The sequence below is a fragment of the Pelobates fuscus genome, chromosome 2, assembly GCF_036172605.1.
Source record: "Pelobates fuscus isolate aPelFus1 chromosome 2, aPelFus1.pri, whole genome shotgun sequence".
Lineage (NCBI taxonomy): Eukaryota > Metazoa > Chordata > Amphibia > Anura > Pelobatidae > Pelobates > Pelobates fuscus.
In genome coordinates this window covers 320,083,939-320,106,067 of record NC_086318.1, presented here as the reverse complement: position 1 = coordinate 320,106,067, position 22,129 = coordinate 320,083,939, and the positions used below count along the sequence as shown (strand labels likewise).

The window sequence follows — 22,129 nt, the reverse complement described above, 5'->3', positions numbered from 1 at the left end:
AGATGTTAAACCTGACCTCCCCAATGTTTTGTAAGTTACAAATTGTACAAATTCATATGAGCAGTTTTACTTAGATTTTTCTTTCAAATCCCAATGTTCACATATAGTAGGAGGTAAAGGACCAGTACTGCTTAATACTTGCATGACAAATGTAATGTAAATAGAGATAAATGCATCTGTAGTATGTTGGGAGGATTGGTTACACCCTCATTGTAAACTCATTCTGTTGCTTGCTTTTAGGTACACATTTTCTTCAATTTACAAAATGGCATTGATAATTTCTAACATATTCTTTATCTGATTTTTTTTTTTTTTTTTTTTAGTCTAAAACTCCGGCCGCAGAGTCTCCAAGAAAGGATAGCACAAGGAAACCTGTTTTGGGGAAAATTGGAAGTCTCTTTAATACCAGTAAAAGGAGGCAGAACAGAAGTCTCTCAGATTCTCCCACAAGCCCTACTGGACCATTTTCCAAGGCCAATGAGAAAGAGACACCAAGTGAACGTAGGAGAAATCAAGTTTCGAGTCCTACTGACTCCAAGGTGCCAAGCCAACAAAGCAAAGCAGCCCGTTTAGGTAACCCATCCGAACACATCTCGGAGGAACAAACATCTGAAAGTTGGAGTGAAAAGGAGATCACCAATGGTGAAAGTGCCAATGGTTTTTCCAATCAGACTAACCTCTCTATAAAAGAAACCGAATCTCCTAGTGGACCTGCTTCTGATACAGCTTCAGGCTCCAACATCAAACATTTACAAAGCCCCTCACCCAAAGCGTCAGATAAACAGAGCGTCACTGAGAGGAATGTAAAGCCACTAGCGCCATCACCTGGCCGGAGAAATTCTGCCACAGAGGGAGAAGCAACGAAGATCACATCTAAAAAGCTTCAGGTGTTTTCCCAGGATATTAACATTAATAAGGAAGAGTCACCTAAAATCTCGTCAAAGAAATTTACCAAATTTTCTGGTAAATTATCAGACTCAAAGGTACGAGGACAGGATAAACCGGTTCAGGCATCTGATAAATCCGACGCTTCAAACACTACAAAGTTGTCATCACAAGCTGTTTTAGACTGCAATACAAAAGAGCAAACAACTCTGTCTCCTGAATTGAGTAATGCAGGAGAGACGGCAAATGGTAATATAAATCTAAATAAAGTTCAAGCAACCGGTGATTTTTCTCCTGGTGATAGTTCACCTGGGAAAAATAGTTTAAGAGGATCACCGCAGGAAAAGCTGAAGACTAATGGAGCAAATGACAGTGCACTCAATTCTAAGGTGCTAGCATTTGATATCTACCTGAGTAAGCCCCCTGAGACAAGTTGCCCAACTACCCCAGAGGCATACAGTAACGGAGAATCAATGGAGAGTAGCCCAAGCTACAAGAGATCCGGAAAAAAGAGGAGATCTCTGAAGTCTCAGAGTAGCCAGAATGGGGAAAAAAAGGCTGATTGTGTTTCCCCACAAGAGCAAGGTTTGGACAGTAATTTTACTTTTGAAGGAGTGACAGAAAGTCCAGCCAATCCTGAGCAGAAAACAAGACCTGTCCCTCTGTCACCTGAAGCTAACGGCATGTCATCAGCCAACCAAGACTCAAAGGCGGGAGCTAATCGCAAATTGTCGCCTAAGGGTGAATCAGACAAAGATAAACAGCAACACCCAACCTCCAGCTATCTGAGAAAAAAAAAAGATAATCATTCTGCCTCCTCCGTTCCCGCTTCTCCAACAGCACGCAAGACACAGGCGAAAGATTCCCTGTTTAGAAATCCTCTGGCAGCACCTGTCAGAACAGCTGAAGGTAGCCAGACAGTTCCTGTTTCCACAACAAAAGACTCCTGCGTGGAAAAGCAATCACTTGGATCCCCGTCTGGAAATATTTGGGAGGACTGTGTAGCACGCTCATGTGAGAATAAAGAGGAGTGCACAGCTCTGGCTGCAGGTGCTCTCCCTGAGGACAAACAGCAGGGAAGCAGCCAGGGTGTGCCCAACGAATCTCTCCAGGCCAAGGCAGGCAGGGTCACTCCTACTGCCCAGTCTCCTGTTGATTTGGATGTTACAACACTCAAAACCACTTTGAAAGAAAGCACACGTTCTACAGTAACTTCCAAACTGAACATGTGAGTACATTTCTGGTTCTGTGCATTCTATATCTGGAAGGGGAGCAGTTTACACAGTAGATTTTCTTTTCAACACTGCAGTAAATACATTGTTGCCATAGCCTTTTAAGGACCATACGTTAGCCACATTTCTTAACACATCATAATATGACACGGCATGTCCTGGTCCTTAAATGGTTAATAACCGCAAACATTTGGAACTCAATCTAGCTTTCCCCCAGCGTTCTTTACAGCTATATATTATTAATGAAATATTTGTCAAATATTTGAAATAGCTGGTTTAAATAAACACCCATCTTGCATTAAAAGTGTTAATTTATTTTCTTATTTGGAGATAGGAGAACATCCTTGCACATATCTGTTCTAGGCTGCCAGTAGAGTGAAGGGATTGCAAGCATTCCTTGCAGTTGTTTTACACTATCAAGTTGCTTTTACATGGCTGGGCAGTTTGTTGCTCACCCTTCTGGCAGTTAAATAGTTACATCGGAATGTTTTTTTTTCTTGGCTGGTTTTACAGTGGATTAGATGCAAATAATCTATGCTGTTATATTATAAAAAAGTTTTCCATTCAAACTGATGACTAGAATTCTCAGCAGCTCAAAGCATATCTTAGAAAGCATTGTGGGAGCTATAGTTGTAGCTTGGGTGACTAGATTTTGGTCCCTTGTGCTATACAGGATTGAAGGAATATTTAATATTTTACCTTATAAAATGAGTTAATTTTGATATACATTTACATGATGGAGTATTTTCACTAAATATTGAATTGCTGCAAACTTCAAACCAAATTGCTAGAGTTATCACCAGGGCGGAGTGGGAGAATTTTTATAAACCTGTTATTTTTGCTGAAATTTTGTACTACAGTACAGTAAATAAACCCCCGTGTGAGAGTGCCATATTTTGCAATTCACCTGGAGCAAGTTCACCTTGTAAATAGAAAAAGGCAAAGTCCTGTGATCCTAGATAATAGGAGAAATTGTTACAGTTGACTTTTATGTAAACACCAGCCTAACTGTACTTGTGTATAAAAGGTTTACTAATTAACTGCTTAGTTAAAAAATATCCCTAATGCAACTAGATTATCTAATAATGTATATTTCAGTTGTGAAGTAGAAAGCTAATGGATAAAAAAGGATAGGCCTGTGTGTGTGTATATGTATGTATGGGTGTGATAAACTCACACACAATATTTTATTTTCTCATTCATTCATTCATTCATTTGATTGCACCATGGTATTTTCTGAGCAAATTTAAGGAGATCCTATGGTTGGTGGCTTTTAAAAGCGAATGTGACAGTGTATGTATTGTGACAAACTGGAACTGGCTGAGGTCTCCCAGCATATCACTTATCTACGATTTCTGTGGGGGGATTACCAGAGGAATGAATAACGTCTTATATTGGCACATGCTACCTGAGAGAATTATCAAAATACTCATAGATACGTATCATGTTTTCTCAATGTACTATTCATCTAACGCATATATATAAATAGCTAATATACCAAGCTAATATTTCAAAAGGAAAACACAAAGGTGCTGTTTCTTTTAGCATAGACGTTAAAGTAGCTTAAACAAAATAGTGTAAGGTTTCCATGATCCCTGATGTTTGCATTCTAGAATTTCCATGAATGAACCCAGCCAGTCTGGAAACAGTCATATGTTATTGTGTTAGCACATTACTCATGCATTGCCAGGAGCTCGGAAAGTTAAAGGGACATTTTAAGCACCAAAAAAACTTTTGCTACAGGCACCCAGACAACTACATCTCATTGAAGTGGTATGGGTGCACTGTCCGTTCCCCACTTAGTCCTGCAATGTAAAGCAATGTTTACATGTAGGGCTAAGACAGCCTCTAGCTGCCGTCTACCAGACAGCAACCAGAGGCTCTTCTATGAGTTTACTGGACTCTGGTTCTCCTCACTGACACTGGATGTTCTCATCCTCTGAATGAGGACATCTAAAGCCTGTAAAATCCCCACAGGAAAGCATTGAGTGAATGCTTTCCTATCGGGACTACCTAATGCGCCTGCTGCACATGCACATTAAGTCTCCCCTATCGGATGACGTTGGAGAAGGCAGAGTACCAACCCAGTCCCTGTAATTGGTTGAGCAAATAATTATTATTTTTTTTTTTTCATAACATTTTTTTGTACCGGCAGGGGGGAAGGAGGAGGGATGCAAGGGGGTGTGGGACCAGAGGACACAATAGTGTTAGAATACATGTTTGTATTCCTAACACTATAGATGCCTCTGCAGTTTCACTACTCAATTCTCTGCCATTTAGCAATTAAATACATTTGTTTATGAAGGTCTAATAACAGCTCCCTGCATGTGATTTGTCCAGCCTTCCTAAACACTTCCTGTAAATGGTGATCTAATGTGTAAACTTCCTTTATTGCACTTTCTGTTAAAATTAGAATGTATCTCCTGCTACAGAGCGGGAGATAAAAACTTCTAAAGCAAGTTAACATCTGATTGAAATAAAAAAGTATTTCATGCAGGCTGTGTGAGTCACAACCAGGGGAGGTGTGGCTAGAGCTGCATAAACAGAAACAAAGTAATTTTACTCCTTAATGGCAGAATTGAGCAGTGAGGCTCCAGGGGCATGGTCTATACCAGGGGTAGGCAACCTTTTAGCAGCACTGAGCCGAAATAAAATTGTGATGTCCCGTAGCGTGCCGGTCCTATTTTTTTAAATTGAGGTGTGTATGTTGCCATAGTCTGCTTTTGTTATTTATACCGCATTTGCTTTGTATCATTGTATTTGGGCGTATATGAACTATTATATTGTATATGTTAACAAGTAGTTTGTGGTGTTGTGTATGATAACTGTGAATGTCGGCTGTGTATGGGGGCTGCTCATGGAATTGTGTGTGTAGATGGATATATCACATTGTGTGTTTGGTAGTGGGTATGTGTGGGGCTGTTTGGGGTATTGAATGCGAGAGGCTGCATGTGGGGTTGTGTGCATGTATGTGGATTGTCAGTGGTGTTGAGTTTATGCAGATTGTGTGTTGTGTTTGTGTGTGGGCTGTTTGTATTATTTGGATGATAGAGGGGTTATTCTGTAGCTCTGTGTATATCTAGCAGTATGGGTGCCATCACTTCCTCTACGTGCTGCAATGCATAAATTGAGGATTGTCCTTCATCACCTTTTCGTATTAGCAGATATCTGAAGTTTCACTGGACTCCTGATAGGCCAGACCCTGTTTGGCTCTAGCAGCCTTAAGTGCCGTGCAGAGACTCCTCGAGTGCCGTGCATGGCACACGTGCCATAGGTTGCCTACTCCAGGTCTATACACACAAACTGCTTCATTAAGCTATAGTTGTTTTGATGCCTATAGTGTTCATTTAATCCATCCAGAGCTCATCATGCTACATTTTGACAGTACATGACTTAGACTATGGGACTGTGTAAGGGATTTTACACTTATTGCTCTTATTGCTTAGGTTATTGACCGTTCATACTGTGGATACACTGGCTACACACATGCTCAGTTGATGGCTTGGGAGAAAACTGTAAACAATGTTGTTTATAAAACTGTGAACAAGGCTGTAAATAGTAACAATTATATGAATATAATTTATTTATTGAACTATTCCACTCATCAAATCATCCGTGGGCTGACTACATATCCCATAAAGTCCTGCTCGAATGGTATTCAGTATTTTCACAGAAAAGGCAGCATTTGCATTGCTGAGATTTCAGGAACAGTCTCATTACACTAAAACAACTTCATTAAAGGACCACTATAGTGCCAGGAAAACAAACTCGTTTTCCTGGCACTATAGGGTCTTTAGGTCCTCCCCACCATCAGGGTCCCACTCCCGCTGGGCTGAAGGGGGCTGAAGGGGATAAACACTTAGCTTTCTCCAGCGCCGGGGAACTCTCCTCCTCCCGACGTCAGCGCTAAATGCGCATGCGCGGAAAGAGCCGCGTGCGCATTCAGACAGTCCATAGGAAAGCATTTCTCAATGCTTTCCTATGGAAGTCAGCCTCTTCTCACTGTGATTTTCACACTGAGAAGCGCGGAAGCGCCTCTAGCGGCTGTCAGTGAGACAGCCACTAGAGGCTGAATTAACCCTATTGTAAACATAGCAGTTTCTCTGAAACTGCTATGTTTACAGCTGCAGGGTTAAAACCTGGGGGACCTGGAACCCAGACCACTTCATTGAGCTGAAGTGGTCTGGGTTCCAATAGTGGTCCTTTAAGCTGTAGTGGTTCAGGAGCTTAGAGTGTCCCTGTGAAGCAATGAGGTCACTTTCAACTGGGATCTTTAAATAATGAGTAATAATCTGTATTATAATGAAAGGAACACACTAAGGTTTACAATAATCTATTTATTTTTATCCTTCATGTTTTACTTTTTTTTTTTTTTTTAAAGATATTAATTTAATTAGGGCACCCTTATTTTAAAACAGAAAAGACACAAAAGCCTTTAAAGGAACACTATATTTCTAATGCTATAGTGTCCTTAACCCTATTTATAGTAGACCCACTAGGCCAGGGGTAGGCAACCTTCGGCTCTACAGATGTTTTGGACTACATCTCCCATAATGCTTTTACAGCCATATTGCTGGCAAAGCATCAAGGGAGATGTAGTCCACAACATCTGTAGAGCCGAAGGTTGCCTACCCCTGCACTAGGCTAAAAAAACTAGGGCTTTAATCTGAGGAATTGTTAAGGTAGAGGGTGCTACTCTAACTTAGCCCTCTCTCCCTTACAAAACTCAGCTGATTATAGCCCTCGTTTTTAGCCCAAATGATGTCTTTGTTCTCCTCAATCAAAGTATTCTCACAATACGATAGAAAACAAGTTTTTCCATATTCAAAAGACGCAATTTTAGTTTGAACTCGCTTATAAAATCATGATATAGCACTATTTATCCTTCTTTTTTTTTTTTTTTGAATTCTTTATTTTTGTCGTGCATGGTTTGACAAAAAGATATACGCTGCCACAACAGCAGACATAATCACAGCAATATCACAGATTCATACATATGTGGCATTGAGGTGAAAGCACATTTTTTAAACAATTTTTAAACATATTTAAACGTGGTAAGACTATCTAGTGTTGTACGACATGCAAGTATCAGCATTAGTAGGTACATGGATAGAAAAATTATAACGTTTATACGCGGCAGAACAAAATAAATTACAACATGTTACTAAGCAAGATATGTTGGTTATGTTGTGCACTTTTTAGGTAAATTATAAGTTTAACGTGTATATAGGAATAGGTTTACATAGTGCAAGCGCTTATGGTGCGTGTTAGGCACGATAAAAGTGTGATGCTTAGTGATACATAGGCTATGACCTATTACGTTACAGACAGTTGCATTTCCAAACAATTACGGCCTGGACGCTTACTGCGCCTCAGCTGCGGGAACATACCTATGCTCAACTTAAAACATGCTCGTTAATCCTAGAGCATCCAACATCTTGTAGTCTGCGTAATAGTATATACTTGCATTATCACCGTGAAGTTAAGTAGGGTATGGGGCTGTACCTGTGTAAGCTATATTCAACAGTGAGGTAGCAAGCAGATGAGACATGTCGTGTACTCCCTCTTAGTGGGAATGCATATAGGTGTGCACGGTATACAGTATACAATGCAACTGAGAGAGGGGGTGAGTGATCCTCTGAGGTTAGTTAGTCGTTGAGTGCGATGTAGCTTACTGGAGTGTGGAGTGACCCTGAAAAATATATTATGCTATTGTAGGTGTGGAGTGTAGTATGAGTGTAGTCGTGATAGGTAAGCCATGGTGCCTACCAGCCCTGCGGAGCTGGTCGTTACAGTGCCACTAACCTACCAAAGCAAAGTGAGCAAGTCTGTTAAAGCGATTCCTGCAGTACCCTCATAGTTGAGGTAGTTGTGGTGTACAGTTAAGGTATGCCAGTACAGGTAAACTAGTACAGGTTGATAATGAGCTGATTTGCCGTTTACATGTAAATGAAAAAGAGTGAGAGAATAAAATAAATGGAACAATTAGGAACACATTATGCACATTATGTGAAGTTTGGCTAAATAAAAGTAACAGGCGGGCTATATGTGTAGCTTACAGCAATCCGGCTTGGAATCTTAGATCTATGGGTGATCACATTTTTCGAAGTGCGGCATGCTTAATAAAAGAAAAAGAAAGCAAGTGCGTATGGAACAGCGTGAAGACATACAGTGCTTAAGCTGTGTGATTGGGTCCAACTGGGTCGGTGACTAAGCATGCGGAACGTGGGTATGGTGTTGCTCTGTCCAAGTGTCCCGGTATAATCAACGCCAACCATGGGTAGGGTTTTAGAGTGTGAAATGTGTTGAAGTTGGTTTTCAGGAAAAATTGAGGACAAAAATGAACAGGTAGAATTCAACTACCATATGCGTGCTTGTCGTCGGAACCGATAGTCCCTGTGATCGCCCATCCCTGTTCAAGTGGTGATGGTAGCGTATGGGTCCGGTGTGAGGCCCTGCGGGACGAACGGGACAGTCCTGTTTGGGTCCCAGCTGTGTTGCGGGGAAGCTTGGCTCTTCTGGCCTTTTGGTTGGATGGAGTCCATGGTGAGGCCTAAGGATAGTAGGAGTGGTGCTGCGTCACATAAGTCCCGTATCTAATGCGAGTCAGGTCCCTGTTGGACCGTGAGGGTGTGAGCTGGTCGCCAGCGGTAGGTGAGGCCTTTTTGGCGGAGTAGGGTGGTAAGTGGTTGGAGGGACCGTCTCCAAGCTAGGGTGCCGTTGGAGAGGTCTGCGTAAAAGTTTAGAGTCCTGCCATCAAACTGTGGGGGAGTCTTGCCCCGCAGGGCGTCTAGTATCGCCATTTTGTCAGAACCTTTCCGGAGAACTATTATGGTGTCTCTGGTGGACCCAGTGGGCGCCTTTGGTGACTTGGGGATTCTGAATGTTGTTGTTGTTTTGTCTCTGAATAAATATTTGTTAAAGTAGACGGACCAGAGTTTATATGTGTATGCGTACGTAATAATTTATAGAGTTTGGTAATACACCACATCTGGCGACCAACGAATTTTAGACTTCTACAAAGGTTATTTATGAGGTAATAACACATTAATAGATAGTCAGATTTATTTTTTGGGGAGGAAAAAAAAAAGTACTTTGTTTAATTATCTTCTGCAAGGGAAATCAAGGGCTGATTATGTTTGGAGTCTAGTTCAGGCCTCTATTTTAATATACTAGCTTAGGCATTAGGCCTCAATTTTGAATATATTAGTTTTTTTTGTGTGTTTGAATATTTGAGTTTGTCAGGCCTAGTAGTTGTTTCAGGCCTTCATTTTTTTTTTTTTATATATACACTACCAGCATAGGCCTCAATTTTGAATACATTATTGTTTTTAATCCTTTATATTGTGCTAGCTTATTTTGATACATAAAACAAAGGTGTATAATACAGGTTGTTTTTAACCGTGGGTGAGATCAAACGTGTGGGGAAGGGGATTACTATATAGATTGATAGATTTAAAAGGGTTGTTGCTCCGTGGGTCTGGGCTGTGTGTTTGTGATAGTATTGTGTTGTTGTCTTCTAAATAAATACCTTTTAATGTAGACGAACCTTGTGTAATATATATATATTGATTTGGTGCTACACCACAGCAATATCATTGCGAGCAGGCGTTTGATGGTCTGTGGTAGGCCTGCATCTGTGGTGCCCTCTGGGAGCCCCCTGAGTATAAGGTTGTTTCGCCGCCTGGCATCCTCGTTGTCGGCCCTGCGGTAGTAGTGAGAGCGTTGTTGCAGTCGCAGCTCCTGTACCGTGCGTTTGAGCTCCCTTATGTCTTCGGAGTTCGTTTCGGTTCGGTTTTCCAGTGTAGTTAGGCGGCTAGTCACCCCCTTGACATCCCCCCTCAGTGCAGTGATCTCCTTGTGGATGTCATTGTGATGATCCGCCAGCATTTGCTTAAGGATCGCTACTGTGTGGGTCGGTAGGTATTCCTCACCTGAGAGGTCATCGGAGAAGTCCGAGCAGCCTCCATGGAGTGCCGCCATGTTGGCTTCGTTTGCGCCTCGGGCCTCGGGATTTTTTTGCCGGTTTTGCGACCCATATCGTTGGGGTGTAGGTCGAGGGTTTTTGCCGTGGTCCGGGTGCAGGTTAGTTGGGATTTTGTCCGTTTTCACTCGTTTGGGCCTCGGAGCTCCAGAATAGTACGCCCGCTTGTCTCGGCTGTTAAGCTCCGCCCCTATCCTTAATTTTTTAATAATGTTTTAGATGTATAAGTTTTGTTTCAATAATATATTTATTGTTCATCCTTTAAATTATAATTTGACATGTAGTCACTACATGTTGTCATGTTCTGTGCACTATATAGTTCAGTTTTCTGTTCAATATCCACATGGAGAGGACCTTAACCACCCACATATCCAAAAGCGGGAATCATACCGCTGTATTTCAGGAGCCATTTTAGGACTCCAATACATGTGAGTGTATGTAAATCTATCTATTCACCCAGTACTCTTTTGCTGAACATACTACACTATATTGTATTTTGTGAGTGTGTGCGCTTGCTTCCATTTTCCTGTGCCCCTCTTCCTCATATTGTATGTATTACACCCAGATCCACAAGTGGGGATTAGGCCGCTCAAGCGCCTAAGACAGAGCTACATTATAGCTCCACAGAGTGCAAGTGCATCCTTTTCTCCCTAATTGTCCAGCGACAACAGTATACTACACCATTAGATTTCTGCCTTTTACCAGTCTTGTTGTTTCATACAGTACAATTAAGGACATTTAAAGGAGCTACACCAATCTACCCCTCCACTATATGTATAGTATTGTAACACAGCTCATATCCCATGTTCCATTTGACATTTCAGGGAATTTTTTTTTCTGTGAAATTGCAACGCTTTGTTTTCCTCTTACTTGGGACCCTGCCATGCACAGATGGTCCTCTATGGCCAGTTATGTGCATCTGGTTCCTGCAACGCTGCAGAATGCTGATCCCCCTGGCAATTCGTTTGCTGAGGGTGCCAGCTGTGCGCTTTCAGCTAATAAACGACATTCTGTGCATAGAAATATTCACAGAATTGACATTGGTCAGACCAGAATGCTAGTTCTGCACTGGCTAATGATGCCCCAATGACACTATTCCAGCAGCGAAATATGTGCAGCATTAAACTGTTTATTTGCACGCTACAGACTCCAGGCACCATGACCACCTCAAATCACTGATGTGGTTATGGTACTTAGATTACCCCATTAAGTAAATGTTTATTCACTAAAGTGAGAACATTAGGAAATTTAAAGCAAATGTTAAATTTATGACCAAAATAGCCAAACTGGAAGCATAGATTCTCATTCAACTATTTTGGACTTTTATTTGAATTCCTGATAATTATCACTTTAGTGAATAACCGTGAGTGCTGTTAACTAAAGTGAGACTTCAAAGTGAATTCCAAATTCAAGGCCAGAGTAGCTGAATGGAAAGCGTTGCTGGTTTACAGAATTTTACCAATTCGGCTAATTTGACTTTAAATTTGAAATTTACCTTAAATTCACATTGAATTCTAAATTTAGGGAATTGGAAGAACTTCTGCTTCAAGAGAGAATAAACTAGAGTAGGGCTCACAATTCAAGGATTTTACAATTATCATGACGGAAAGTCATGATTTTATTAAAGACACGGAGGCGAGTATTATGCTGCACTCTTTCTTTATTTCCCTCAGCAGCAAAGAAACATTATTGAAAAAAAACATTAAAACAGGTCTGCCTTCCAACAGGCAATGTCCGCCTAGCAACATGATCATCCAATCAGCGACATCCTTTCCCTATAGCTGGCTGAGTGTTGATGACCATTTCCTCTTTCTTTCTTGCGACTCCCGAAGAAACTCAAACTCGGAACAGGAAACCAGAGTAAACCAAACGATTCGTAACAAAGCACGTGATTCCAAGAGGTCTTTTAGCCAGGTCACGCTAAAGAAACAAGAGAAATATGGTAATTTCTTGAAAGTTATGGGTTGTCCGCATATATATAGGTCTAAATGTCTGAGTAAACAGTGATAACCTTTCATAACAGTAGTAAGAGGCAACTACCAATCTGAGGACAACAGTGGTAATAAAGTCCCATCATTATATATCGCTCTAGAGCAATGTAGATATGTGATACAATCACTACCGTCAAATTGAACTTACCTTGGAGAGGTCTTTGTCTTTGAAAACTTACCTCGACCCACCACTGAGCCGTCCGAGGGTGGGTGGGTGGGATAATACTCGCCTCCGTGTCTTTAATAAAATCATGACTTTCCGTCATGATAATTGTAAAATCCTTGAATTTTATTAAAGACCCGGAGGCTCCTATTATGCTATTTCAAAGCTGTGATATCACGGCTTCTGCGAAATGCTGAATTGGTTTGAAATAGAAATTACGGAAAGTAGATTCTGCGGACCAATCAGCCGCCTTCAGTATATCTTCTAAGCGACAACCCGCCATTGAGGCTTTGGAGGCCATGGCACCGCGAACTGAATGAGGAGAGAATATGGAGGTATCAATACCTGCCAAGGACATGATCCATTTGACCCAGCGGGCCAAGGTAGGAGAGGATACCGGAGCATGTGGTTTACGGAAGGAGATGAAGAGTTGGGGGTCCAACCCCATCCGGAGAGATGCAGTACGAGCTTCGTACGCCCTAAGACATGCTACTGGGCAGAGGATCGGTGTCGTGGGAAACGCTGGATACAGGACCGATCTGGAGGACGATTTCGTCCTCCGTGAGATGTCAAAGACGACTCCTTCTGGGGTGAAGGATCGGGCAGTGACATCGAGAGCTCGAACATCTGACACTCTTTTGCATGAGACTAGACACAACAGCATAACTAGTTTAGCTGAGAGTTGTTTTAAGGATAGAGACTCGTTGTCTGGCCACCGAGTCAGGAATGTTAGTACCAGGGAAACGTCCCATAGGGAGGAATAGCGAGGTAAGGGTGGCCTTGCGAAGCGGATGCCTCTTAGAAGGCGACAAACCAATGGGTGTCGTCCTATTGGAACCCCGTCAATGCCGGTATGGCCGGCTGAGATAGCTGATCGGTAGAGGTTTACCGTTCTGTATGCTTTCCCGTTATCATACAGGGAGGTCAAAAATTGCAGGACAGTTGTCACAGGAGTTGATAGGGGATCCACACCCCGTGCCACGCACCAACCATCCCATGTGCGCCAAGCAGACTTGTAAGACTGTCTCGTGCCGGGTGCCCATGCGCCCTCGAGAAGTCGTAGAGTCGATTGCGAAACTCCCTCGATTGACCAGGGTCCCCGGAAATCAGCCACGCCATGAGGCGGAGGAGACCCTGAAGTATCAGGGGGTGGGGGTTCCCATCGGGGTCCCGGAGGAGAGATTGGGCATCCGGGAGGAGTCGTGGATGATCTATGGCCATCTCCAGCAGAGGAGGAAACCAAGGTTGCGAGGGCCATAGGGGGGTTATCATAACCAGGCAGCCCAAGTGGCGCCGTAGATGGAGGAGGCAACGAGGGATAAGGGCGAATGGAGGGAATGCATAGTTCCTGGTTGTTGACCAGTCTTGTGAGAATGCATTCGTAGCCGCGGCCGTGGGGTCTGGCCTCCAACTGAAGAAGGTCGGAAGTTGGGAGTTCAAGCGAGAGGCAAATAAGTCTACTGCTAGAGGACCCCACAGATCCCAAATGCGTTGGAAGATTTGGGGATCGAGGTGCCAGTCGCTGGAGTCCCGCAGGTGGCGGGAGTACCAATCTGCCGTAGTGTTGCATAACCCCGGCAAATATTCCGCCTTGACCGTCATGTTGTGTTGCAGACAAAACTGCCAAAAATCTCGAGCCAAATTCGCTAGAACTTTGGATCTTGTGCCACCGAGGTGGTTGATATAACGGACAGCCGATATGTTGTCCATCTTCAGTAGGATTGAACACTGGGACAGTGTCGGGGAGAGGCTGCGAATCGCAAAGGATCCTGCTAGGAGTTCCAAGCAATTTATATGGAGCCTGGATTCCGCTTCCGACCATCGTCCGCCTGTGGAGATATCTCCGCAGCGTGCGCCCCAACCGTAAGAACTCGCGTCCGACTCGATGACTATATCTGGGGCTGAGCCGAAGATGGCTCTTCCATTCCACGCCTCCATGTGTAGGAGCCACCATTGGAGTTCTTTTTTCGCTTCTGCGTCTAGAGTCAGAGTATCCTCGTATGAGGCGCCGCCTCTGAGGTGTGACGCTTGTAAGCGCTGTAGGGCTCTGTAATGAAGGGGGCCCGGAAATATGGCCTGTATGGAGGCCGCTAGAAGCCCAATCACTCTGGCCAGGTGTTTGAGCGATATTTGCGGAAAGGTAAGAACTCGTCTTATCTCTTTCTTGATATTTCTCATCTTGGAGGTTGGTAAATGCAATGTTTGCGTTTCTGAGTCCACCAGGAGTCCTAGGAACTCTATTTGTTGAGTGGGGACTAGGATGGACTTTTCCCAATTTATAATGAAGCCCAGATTCTGTAGCAAGGTTGTGGTCCAACCGAGGTGAATATGGAGTAGGGATACTGACTGGGATAACAGCAGGATGTCGTCTAAGTATATGATTAGACGAATCCCCCGACTGCGTAGTAGTGCGATAACGGGCTTCATGAGCTTGGTGAAACACCAAGGTGCGGAAGAGAGCCCGAAGGGAAGGCAGCGGAACCGCCATTTCCTTCCCTGCCATGTGAATTGCAGAAAGTTTTGGTGTGCCTGCGCAATGGGTACTGTGAGGTACGCGTCTCTTAGGTCGAGTTTGACCATCCAGTCCGCTGGCTGGAGCAGATCCCGTAGGCAATGGATGCCTTCCATCTTGAAGTGATGGTAGGTTACGTAGGTGTTTAAATGTTTGAGATTGATGACCGGGCGGGATCCGCCCCCTTTTTTGGGGACAATAAATAAGTTGCTCACAAAACCCGGGGTACACATAGGGATTTCTTGAATAGCACCTTTGAGTGCCAAATCTCGAACTTCCTCGGAGACGAGGGTCATGTCTATTGGGGAAAAAACAATCTCCCTGGGTGGGGAGAGTTGAGTAGGCAGGGATACAAAATCTATGAGATACCCTTGGACTGCCTTGAGGATCCACACATCTGACGTAATTAGAGCTCAGACGTGGGAAAAATGTGTGAGTCTGCCCCCTATCGCCACATGTGAAGAAAATTGAGGAAGGTAGCTTACCGTAAGGACGTCTTCCTGAAGGAGCGCCTCGTGCACCTCTCGACACCCAAGGTCTGCCTCGTTGGGGGAAGAAGGTCGGAGTGGACCTCTGGTCAGGAAAGGGGGTTCTCCCCATATAGGAGCCTCGGCTCGGGCGCGAGCCTCTATTGACTCTGCCGGACAGACGGCCCCTTGTTCTGCCGGCCCCAACAAAAACCTTTGGGTGGAACACCCTCTTTAGATTTGATTGTGCCTTGTCCAAGGCCGTGAATGTTTGGACATATGAGCCCAGGTCTTTCACAAAAGACTCTCCAAAAAGATACCCTTTTGCTTGGGCTCCTGGTTCAGTAATAGCCATATTTACGAGTTTGGGCTCTATTTTAATCAGTATAGATTTGCGACGCTCTGTAGCAAGAGCTGTATTGGCATTGCCTATGAGGCATATCACCCTCTGAATCCAACCTCTAATAGTGAGGCGGTCTAAAGCCTCGTCTTGCGCCAAGGATTCCTCCACGGCTTCAAAAATTTTTGTTGCTGGACCTAAGATATCCAAGACTTTGTCTTGGCAATTATAGAGCGAAAAGTCTAAGCCTTTCTTAGGTTTCCAACCCGTTTTGCTCAGAAATTGTATGATTTTTGGGTCGACTTGGGGTGTCTTACCGACCTCGTCTGGTATGGTTGGGCGTGGGCATTCGGCCCTCAGCTTATTTCGTGTTGCCTTGTCTAAAGGCTTACGAATCCGTGAAGCAACATATTGCGCCACATGGTCTGCCGGTGACCATTCCGCGGAGCGGGGATGACGTAAATCATCCGGCTCGAACAATGGTTCGCCCTGCGGGTCAAGGATTTTCCCTTGTTTGTTCAAATCAGAACTGGACGTGCCAGTGTTATCTATTTTATTGGAGGGATTAAACTCCTCATCCATTCCGTAGTCCGAATCTAAGTCGGACGAATCATTAGATTGATCTGAGGCTATGTCAGGGGCACTCTCCTCATCTGAACTGAGTTCTGACTCAGTGGATTCAGGTTGGGTTTTAGCCCACTTCCATTGTCTAGCCGCTTTTGCCCGGCTAGAGGCTCTTTTGCGCGGTGGATTAATATTCGCGCCATCTGTGACAGGTGTTTTTCTGTCCATCATTGGTTTGGAGGAGTGCTTTATTTTTGCCGAGGCTTTGCGGCCGGGGCGTGGTGGGTGAGAAGTGGATGGTATCGCGACTGGCATGGCGGTCGGAGGGACCATTTGTTGGGCCTGCCTTAATGCTTGGGTAAATGATTTTGATATGGAGGAAGACATAATGTCCATGGCAGATGCCAGGGCTTTAGAGACAGACTTGGACACAGTAGTGTCCATAATAGCCTGAATTTCCTCTGATGCTGGGAAGTCCAATTCATCCCCAGAAACTACAGGGGGGAAACCCAAGGCTGTTTGAGGGTTAGCTTTTGTACCTGAGGGACCAGGTAAATCATTAGGGGATTGCATTATTGTAATTGTAATGACAGGCAGAAATTGTTAAAATACTTTAATACTAAGTTTAGATCAGGGTTAAGTAACCCAGAAAAAACTACCAGATACACGATACTGTAAAAACAGCAAATACAAATTACTCACAATTATTATCAATTAATAGAGAGCAGGAGAAAGGGGGGACCGTCCGCCACTAATACTGGACACCAACTCCGATCAAGGGATGGAGTGGGCGTTCCAGAGTTAAAGGGCGGGAAAAATCCAGAAGAAAATGGCCGCCGCGACGGCGGAAACCAAAAAGATGGCCGCCGCGGTAGAGAACGACAGAGCTAGTAACCGCCGATCGCGGTACTGTTAATTACCCGGCCGCAGGGGAGAGAGAGGTGGTGTGCGGCTGACAACGCGGTCAGAATTAAATCCGACCGCGGCATACAGCCGGACCGGAGGATTCCCGCTGGGGCTTGCCTGATAGGGCGCGCATGCGCGGTCGGGTCAGATGCCCGCGAAAATTTAGCGGGTATTTGTTAAGTGGTAACCAGGATTGTAAAGTCCTGCAATCAGGGTACCCACTACAGGGTTAAGTCCTGAATAAAGGAGAAGTATTGAAACATGATTCTAATTAGTACCAATAAAGGTACAGGGTACTATTACATATAATTAAATAAGTAATACAGTAATAGCAAAAAACAATTACATACAATTAAAGTACCAATATTACAAATAGTAAATCAATTATAATAAGCATTAGAGTATCCCACAGTTGGAGAACTGTGAGAGAACTACTTATCTGAGGGAAAGCAGCAAAGAAAGAGGAAATGGTCATCAACACTCAGCCAGCTATAGGGAAAGGATGTCGCTGATTGGATGATCATGTTGCTAGGCGGACATTGCCTGTTGGAAGGCAGACCTGTTTTAATGTTTTTTTTCAATAATGTTTCTTTGCTGCTGAGGGAAATAAAGAAAGAGTGCAGCATAATAGGAGCCTCCGGGTCTTTAATAAAATTCCAAGTTCTGTGCTGCTGGCCAGACCTAAAAGTTACCCTCCACTGCAAGGCTTCTGCTACTATGTAAACTCCGTAAATGGACAGGTTAGCAACATACGCAGATCTATAGCATGAGTTAGTCACAATGAAGTAAAAGGATCAATACATAATTATATATTATTACCTGGCTCCGGACACTCACATGTAGGAGTTGATAGAGACTTATTTGTGATAAATCTGTCAGTCTGTCTAGGGGGTATACAATACAAATCTTCCACCTTTTCACCTGTGTTAAATCTTTGTTATTGAATAGCAAGACACTTCAAGGTTACACTCACAAGTTGGATGCAATATATGAGCCTTCAGGGTGCCTTCCCTGTTTGTACTGGAGGGTACAAACTCCTGCTGGATGTGTATCCAATAACAGAACAATATTAAACTATGTTTTGTTTTATTTATCTTTTGTAATGATAACAGCTGAGTCCCTAAAACTGCATATTTTTGTCTAGGTGGTATGTTTTACAGAATTTGCAGTACTCAAACAGCACTGTGGATCCAAAAGTGCAATGCTTAGTGAGGGTACATAGCATACTTGCTGAGTTTACATGCTCCAACTAGCGTGTGATCTCCTGTTTAGATTATTTCAAATTCAGCTGGTTGGTGGATAATGTTTGGATATTGGTGGTGAGTTATCTAATTATTATATAATTTATGTGTAAACAATACATAGGTTTCTGTATGGCAAAGGGGGTGCAGGGAAGCAGTGCCTTCAAATTATCCTAAAATCCGAGTATGGATGAAGCAGTTATGAAAGATAAGGGAACGGAATATAGTGTAGTATGTCCGGTTATTGGTGACTTGAATAAGAAAAGTAAAGCTTATGATTGGCTCCAGATATATGCGCTTGGACGGTACAATACAAATTGTGTATATGCTGGTGGTCTTGGTCCTTTACCAGTAGGTAACTTTAATGGTAAGTGTTTAAAGTGTTTTTCTTCAGTACGCAGTATTGTAGTGGTAGCAATTTAACGGTATATTAATTAGAAATAAAAAACTTGTTTTATTGTAAACAAATAATAAACCCAATATATAGCATTAAACACTAACCTGTTTCGCCAAAATATCGTCTTTTTCAAAGTGTTACATAATACTATAAAAATAATTTAACTAAAATCCTTTTCTTTAAAAGAACACTCCCACCCCGATAACAACTTAAGCTCATTGAGGGTGTTATGGAGGCAGAAGTGACCAGTCCCTGTCTCACCTTCAGATTTAACCACTATGGAGTTTAACCACAAAGTTGGGTCTCAGACATCGTTGCTCCCCAACTTACTTCAGTGTCGGCTGACACTTTGCCACTGTCCTCCCATTACGATAAATAGTACATGCTGCATACATAGATGAAAGAAGCTTAGAGGCAGTGGCGTTGGGTAAGACTATGGCCGGACACTCCTGACTCCATCACAGCTTCAGAAGAAAAACTACCACAACAAGAGGACATAGTCTTAAATTAGAGGGGCAAAGGTTTCAAAATAATATCAGGAAGTATTACTTTACTGAGAGGGTAGTGGATGCATGGAATAGCCTTCCAGCTGAAGTGGTAGAGGTTAACACAGTAAAGGAGTTTAAGCATGCGTGGGATAGGCATAAGGCTATCCTAACTATAAGATAAGGCCAGGGACTAATGAACGTATTTAGAAAATTGGGCAGACTAGATGAGCCGAATGGTTCTTATCTGCCGTCACATTCTATGTTTCTATGTTTCAGTGAGATGGAGTTGTTATGCGGGTGGGTGTGCTCCTTTAAGGCGAGTCTGTATGTTTACCATAAATAGCACTATTTTCATTTCGCAAACTTGTTAAATGTTAACTTACCTGCTGTACCAGTGTTGTTTGTATTGCATATATTCTATACCATACTATGTTTACTTTTAAGGTTTGACATCTTACTTAAAATAAGCACACTAAAGCACACACTATGCCTTATCAATGATGAACATACCAGGGGTTTAGTTTACTTTCATCCTTAGATTTACTTAGCAATATAGCAATTTCCTGCTTTTCTTGATGTAGTTTTGTTCATTAAATGTCAGGACAAATGCATGACAAAATAAATGTGATTGTACAATAAACGTAGAGTTACGCCAGGCATCATAACCACTACAGTCCACTAGCCTGCTTCCCCAGTAATAAGGCAGTCCGTTTAGCAGTTACATTGTGACCGCTTCTGCAGAGCTGCAGAAGCCAATAGCTGCGGAAGCCAATAACTGCGGCCGTCACCATTCATGTGCTGAGCCCATCGGCTAACCACTCTCAGTCTGAATGACAGTTGCAGAAAATTTACATTACAGGCTGATGACACTCCAATGGCTCTGCTGGAGGGGCAGTTACATCTTCGGCAGTATGAAATGCTACACATACAGACGCCAGGCACCATGACCACTTCAAATCACTGAAGTGATCATGGTACTTGGACTAACTCTTTAAGCCATTGTAGCCTTGTTGTGAAATGTTATGAGCTATAGTTATTTTGGTCTGCATTTTCAAACGTGGTTTTCAATTCACCGTAAGTAACTCCGTACGTAAAACATTTTCTGTAACGCCCTACGTATAAGAAGACTTCCTATAAACCGTAAACTCTACAGCTCAAACTCAACTATACCTGGCTCTGTTGCAAGTGCTGGGAAGATTAGTTCCTGCATTAGCAGTTTATCTCTGGATAATAGCAAATCATTAAAAACCCTGGGTGAAGATTTTTTTTTTTTTTTAAACTGCTCAAAACGGTTTGATAGATAACAGGGGAATATCATATAGCTGCAGTAGTTATAGTACTAAGCGTGCCACCTTAACTTGGCTCTGTTGTTTGTGTGTTAAACACACACACAATTTTTTAAAGACCAACAGACAAAAAATTATATTCAAATTTATTTAAATTTAATGCAGCATTTAGCTTCATGGACACATGCATCTTCTCTAGACTCTTGGCAGTCTCATTGTCCAGGAGATGTCACTATTGTAATCTCTTGTAGTTGGATGAGTGAGAAAACAGAACAGTGCACTGTGGAAGAACTACAAGTTGTCTGACAGCACTATATTGTTGAACGTGCACACATTTCCGTAAAATGGATTACCAAGGACTTGAATGTATTTTGCTTATATCAGTATATGTGGAAACAGCCTTTTAATTGTCATAGGACAGTAATGTCTTAATTACCATTTTAAGGAATGGAATGAAAAATTCTTACAGAGCAAACTTGTGTTTTGTGTGGGGAAAAAAACTAATGATAAAAGATTGTGTTTGTATGTTTTTGATCTTCTCTAACAGGCTCTTTGGCTAACCATTGGTATGTATTGCCTGAACTTGTACATTTTTAGGGCTCAGAAACCTGTAAAAAGCTTGTTAATATGTTTGTACAACGTTTAAAAGGTGATGTTTTTAGTAAATTTGATAACATTCTAAACAATTTACAGGATGAGCACTTGGTACCTTAACTGGTGTTTGTTTTTCCAATACTTTATACGTTGCTTCCTTACTAGCTATGAATATAGTCTGGGTACTTTAAGATCACATGGTATTAATCCCCCTTAGATTCATTTTAATTTATCAAAACATAAGTTAAGATTGTTCTTAACAGCAAATAATGTAAGATTAATGCATCATCGTGATTATGGTAGGTCCTAGTAATAAAGATAAATTAGCAAGTAGGGGAACGAGAGACTGCAAAAAGTAATTTGGGGCATTAAGGTATCAAGTAGAAATATCCATACCAAAATAAATCCCAATGAAAAAACAAAAAGTATTTATAGCAAGTGTCTCCACACAAAAGGTAAGGGAGGCATTTTAAATTCAGGTTAATACCTAAATATCCAAGAAGTCGAACCGGAAATATTCGGGTGTGGCTGAACCCCAAAGTCTTGCTCGCACTATAAAGCGAGGGTCAGATTAATTGTTTTAGCAAATACCCAGTTGGTTCGCTGGGCTTTAGTGTGTGTCTAGCAATTTTGACTTTAACACTTGCCCATTAGTCTGGCAGTATGTGGCAGTGTTCGCCCCAGGCCCCTTAGTGGCATGGCCTCCTGCTTCCAATGGGCGTCATTGAAACAGTCCCATTTATTTTGAGAATAAAGTCCTCAAATACCCAATCCAATGCTGGGTCTCTGGTGAGGAATGTTGCGGTTCTGGCAGATGCCATTTAGGGGTGTACCAGCCATATTAGAAGACTATAAACCTGGTAATGTGGTATTCCCCAAAACATTATCCCTTGGTAGCCACTGAAGTCTCTTAGGGCGAAATAAACTGTTCCAAATATGGGGATGTGAAGCTGCTAAGAAATAGAAAGTAGAGTACTGCAGCCTTCTGACCAGGCGAGTAGAGACCTTTCGTAACTGTTGTCCACCGTATGCAACAATATATTTACACTTGGTAAATGTTTCGGCTAGTGTGTGAGTTA

The 22,129-nt window shown here is 42.7% G+C and overlaps 1 protein-coding gene across 2 annotated transcripts in view; it reads left to right on the top strand.

Moving 5' to 3' along the window:
• CRYBG1 (crystallin beta-gamma domain containing 1) overlaps nucleotides 1-22,129 on the top strand; it is a 264,471-nt gene that overhangs the window by 177,058 nt on the left and 65,284 nt on the right. For both annotated transcript variants that reach the window (XM_063443543.1, XM_063443544.1), the window contains one exon: nucleotides 324-2,113. In XM_063443543.1, the coding sequence (XP_063299613.1) occupies nucleotides 324-2,113 (1,790 nt within the window). The remainder of the gene's footprint in view (nucleotides 1-323; nucleotides 2,114-22,129) is intronic.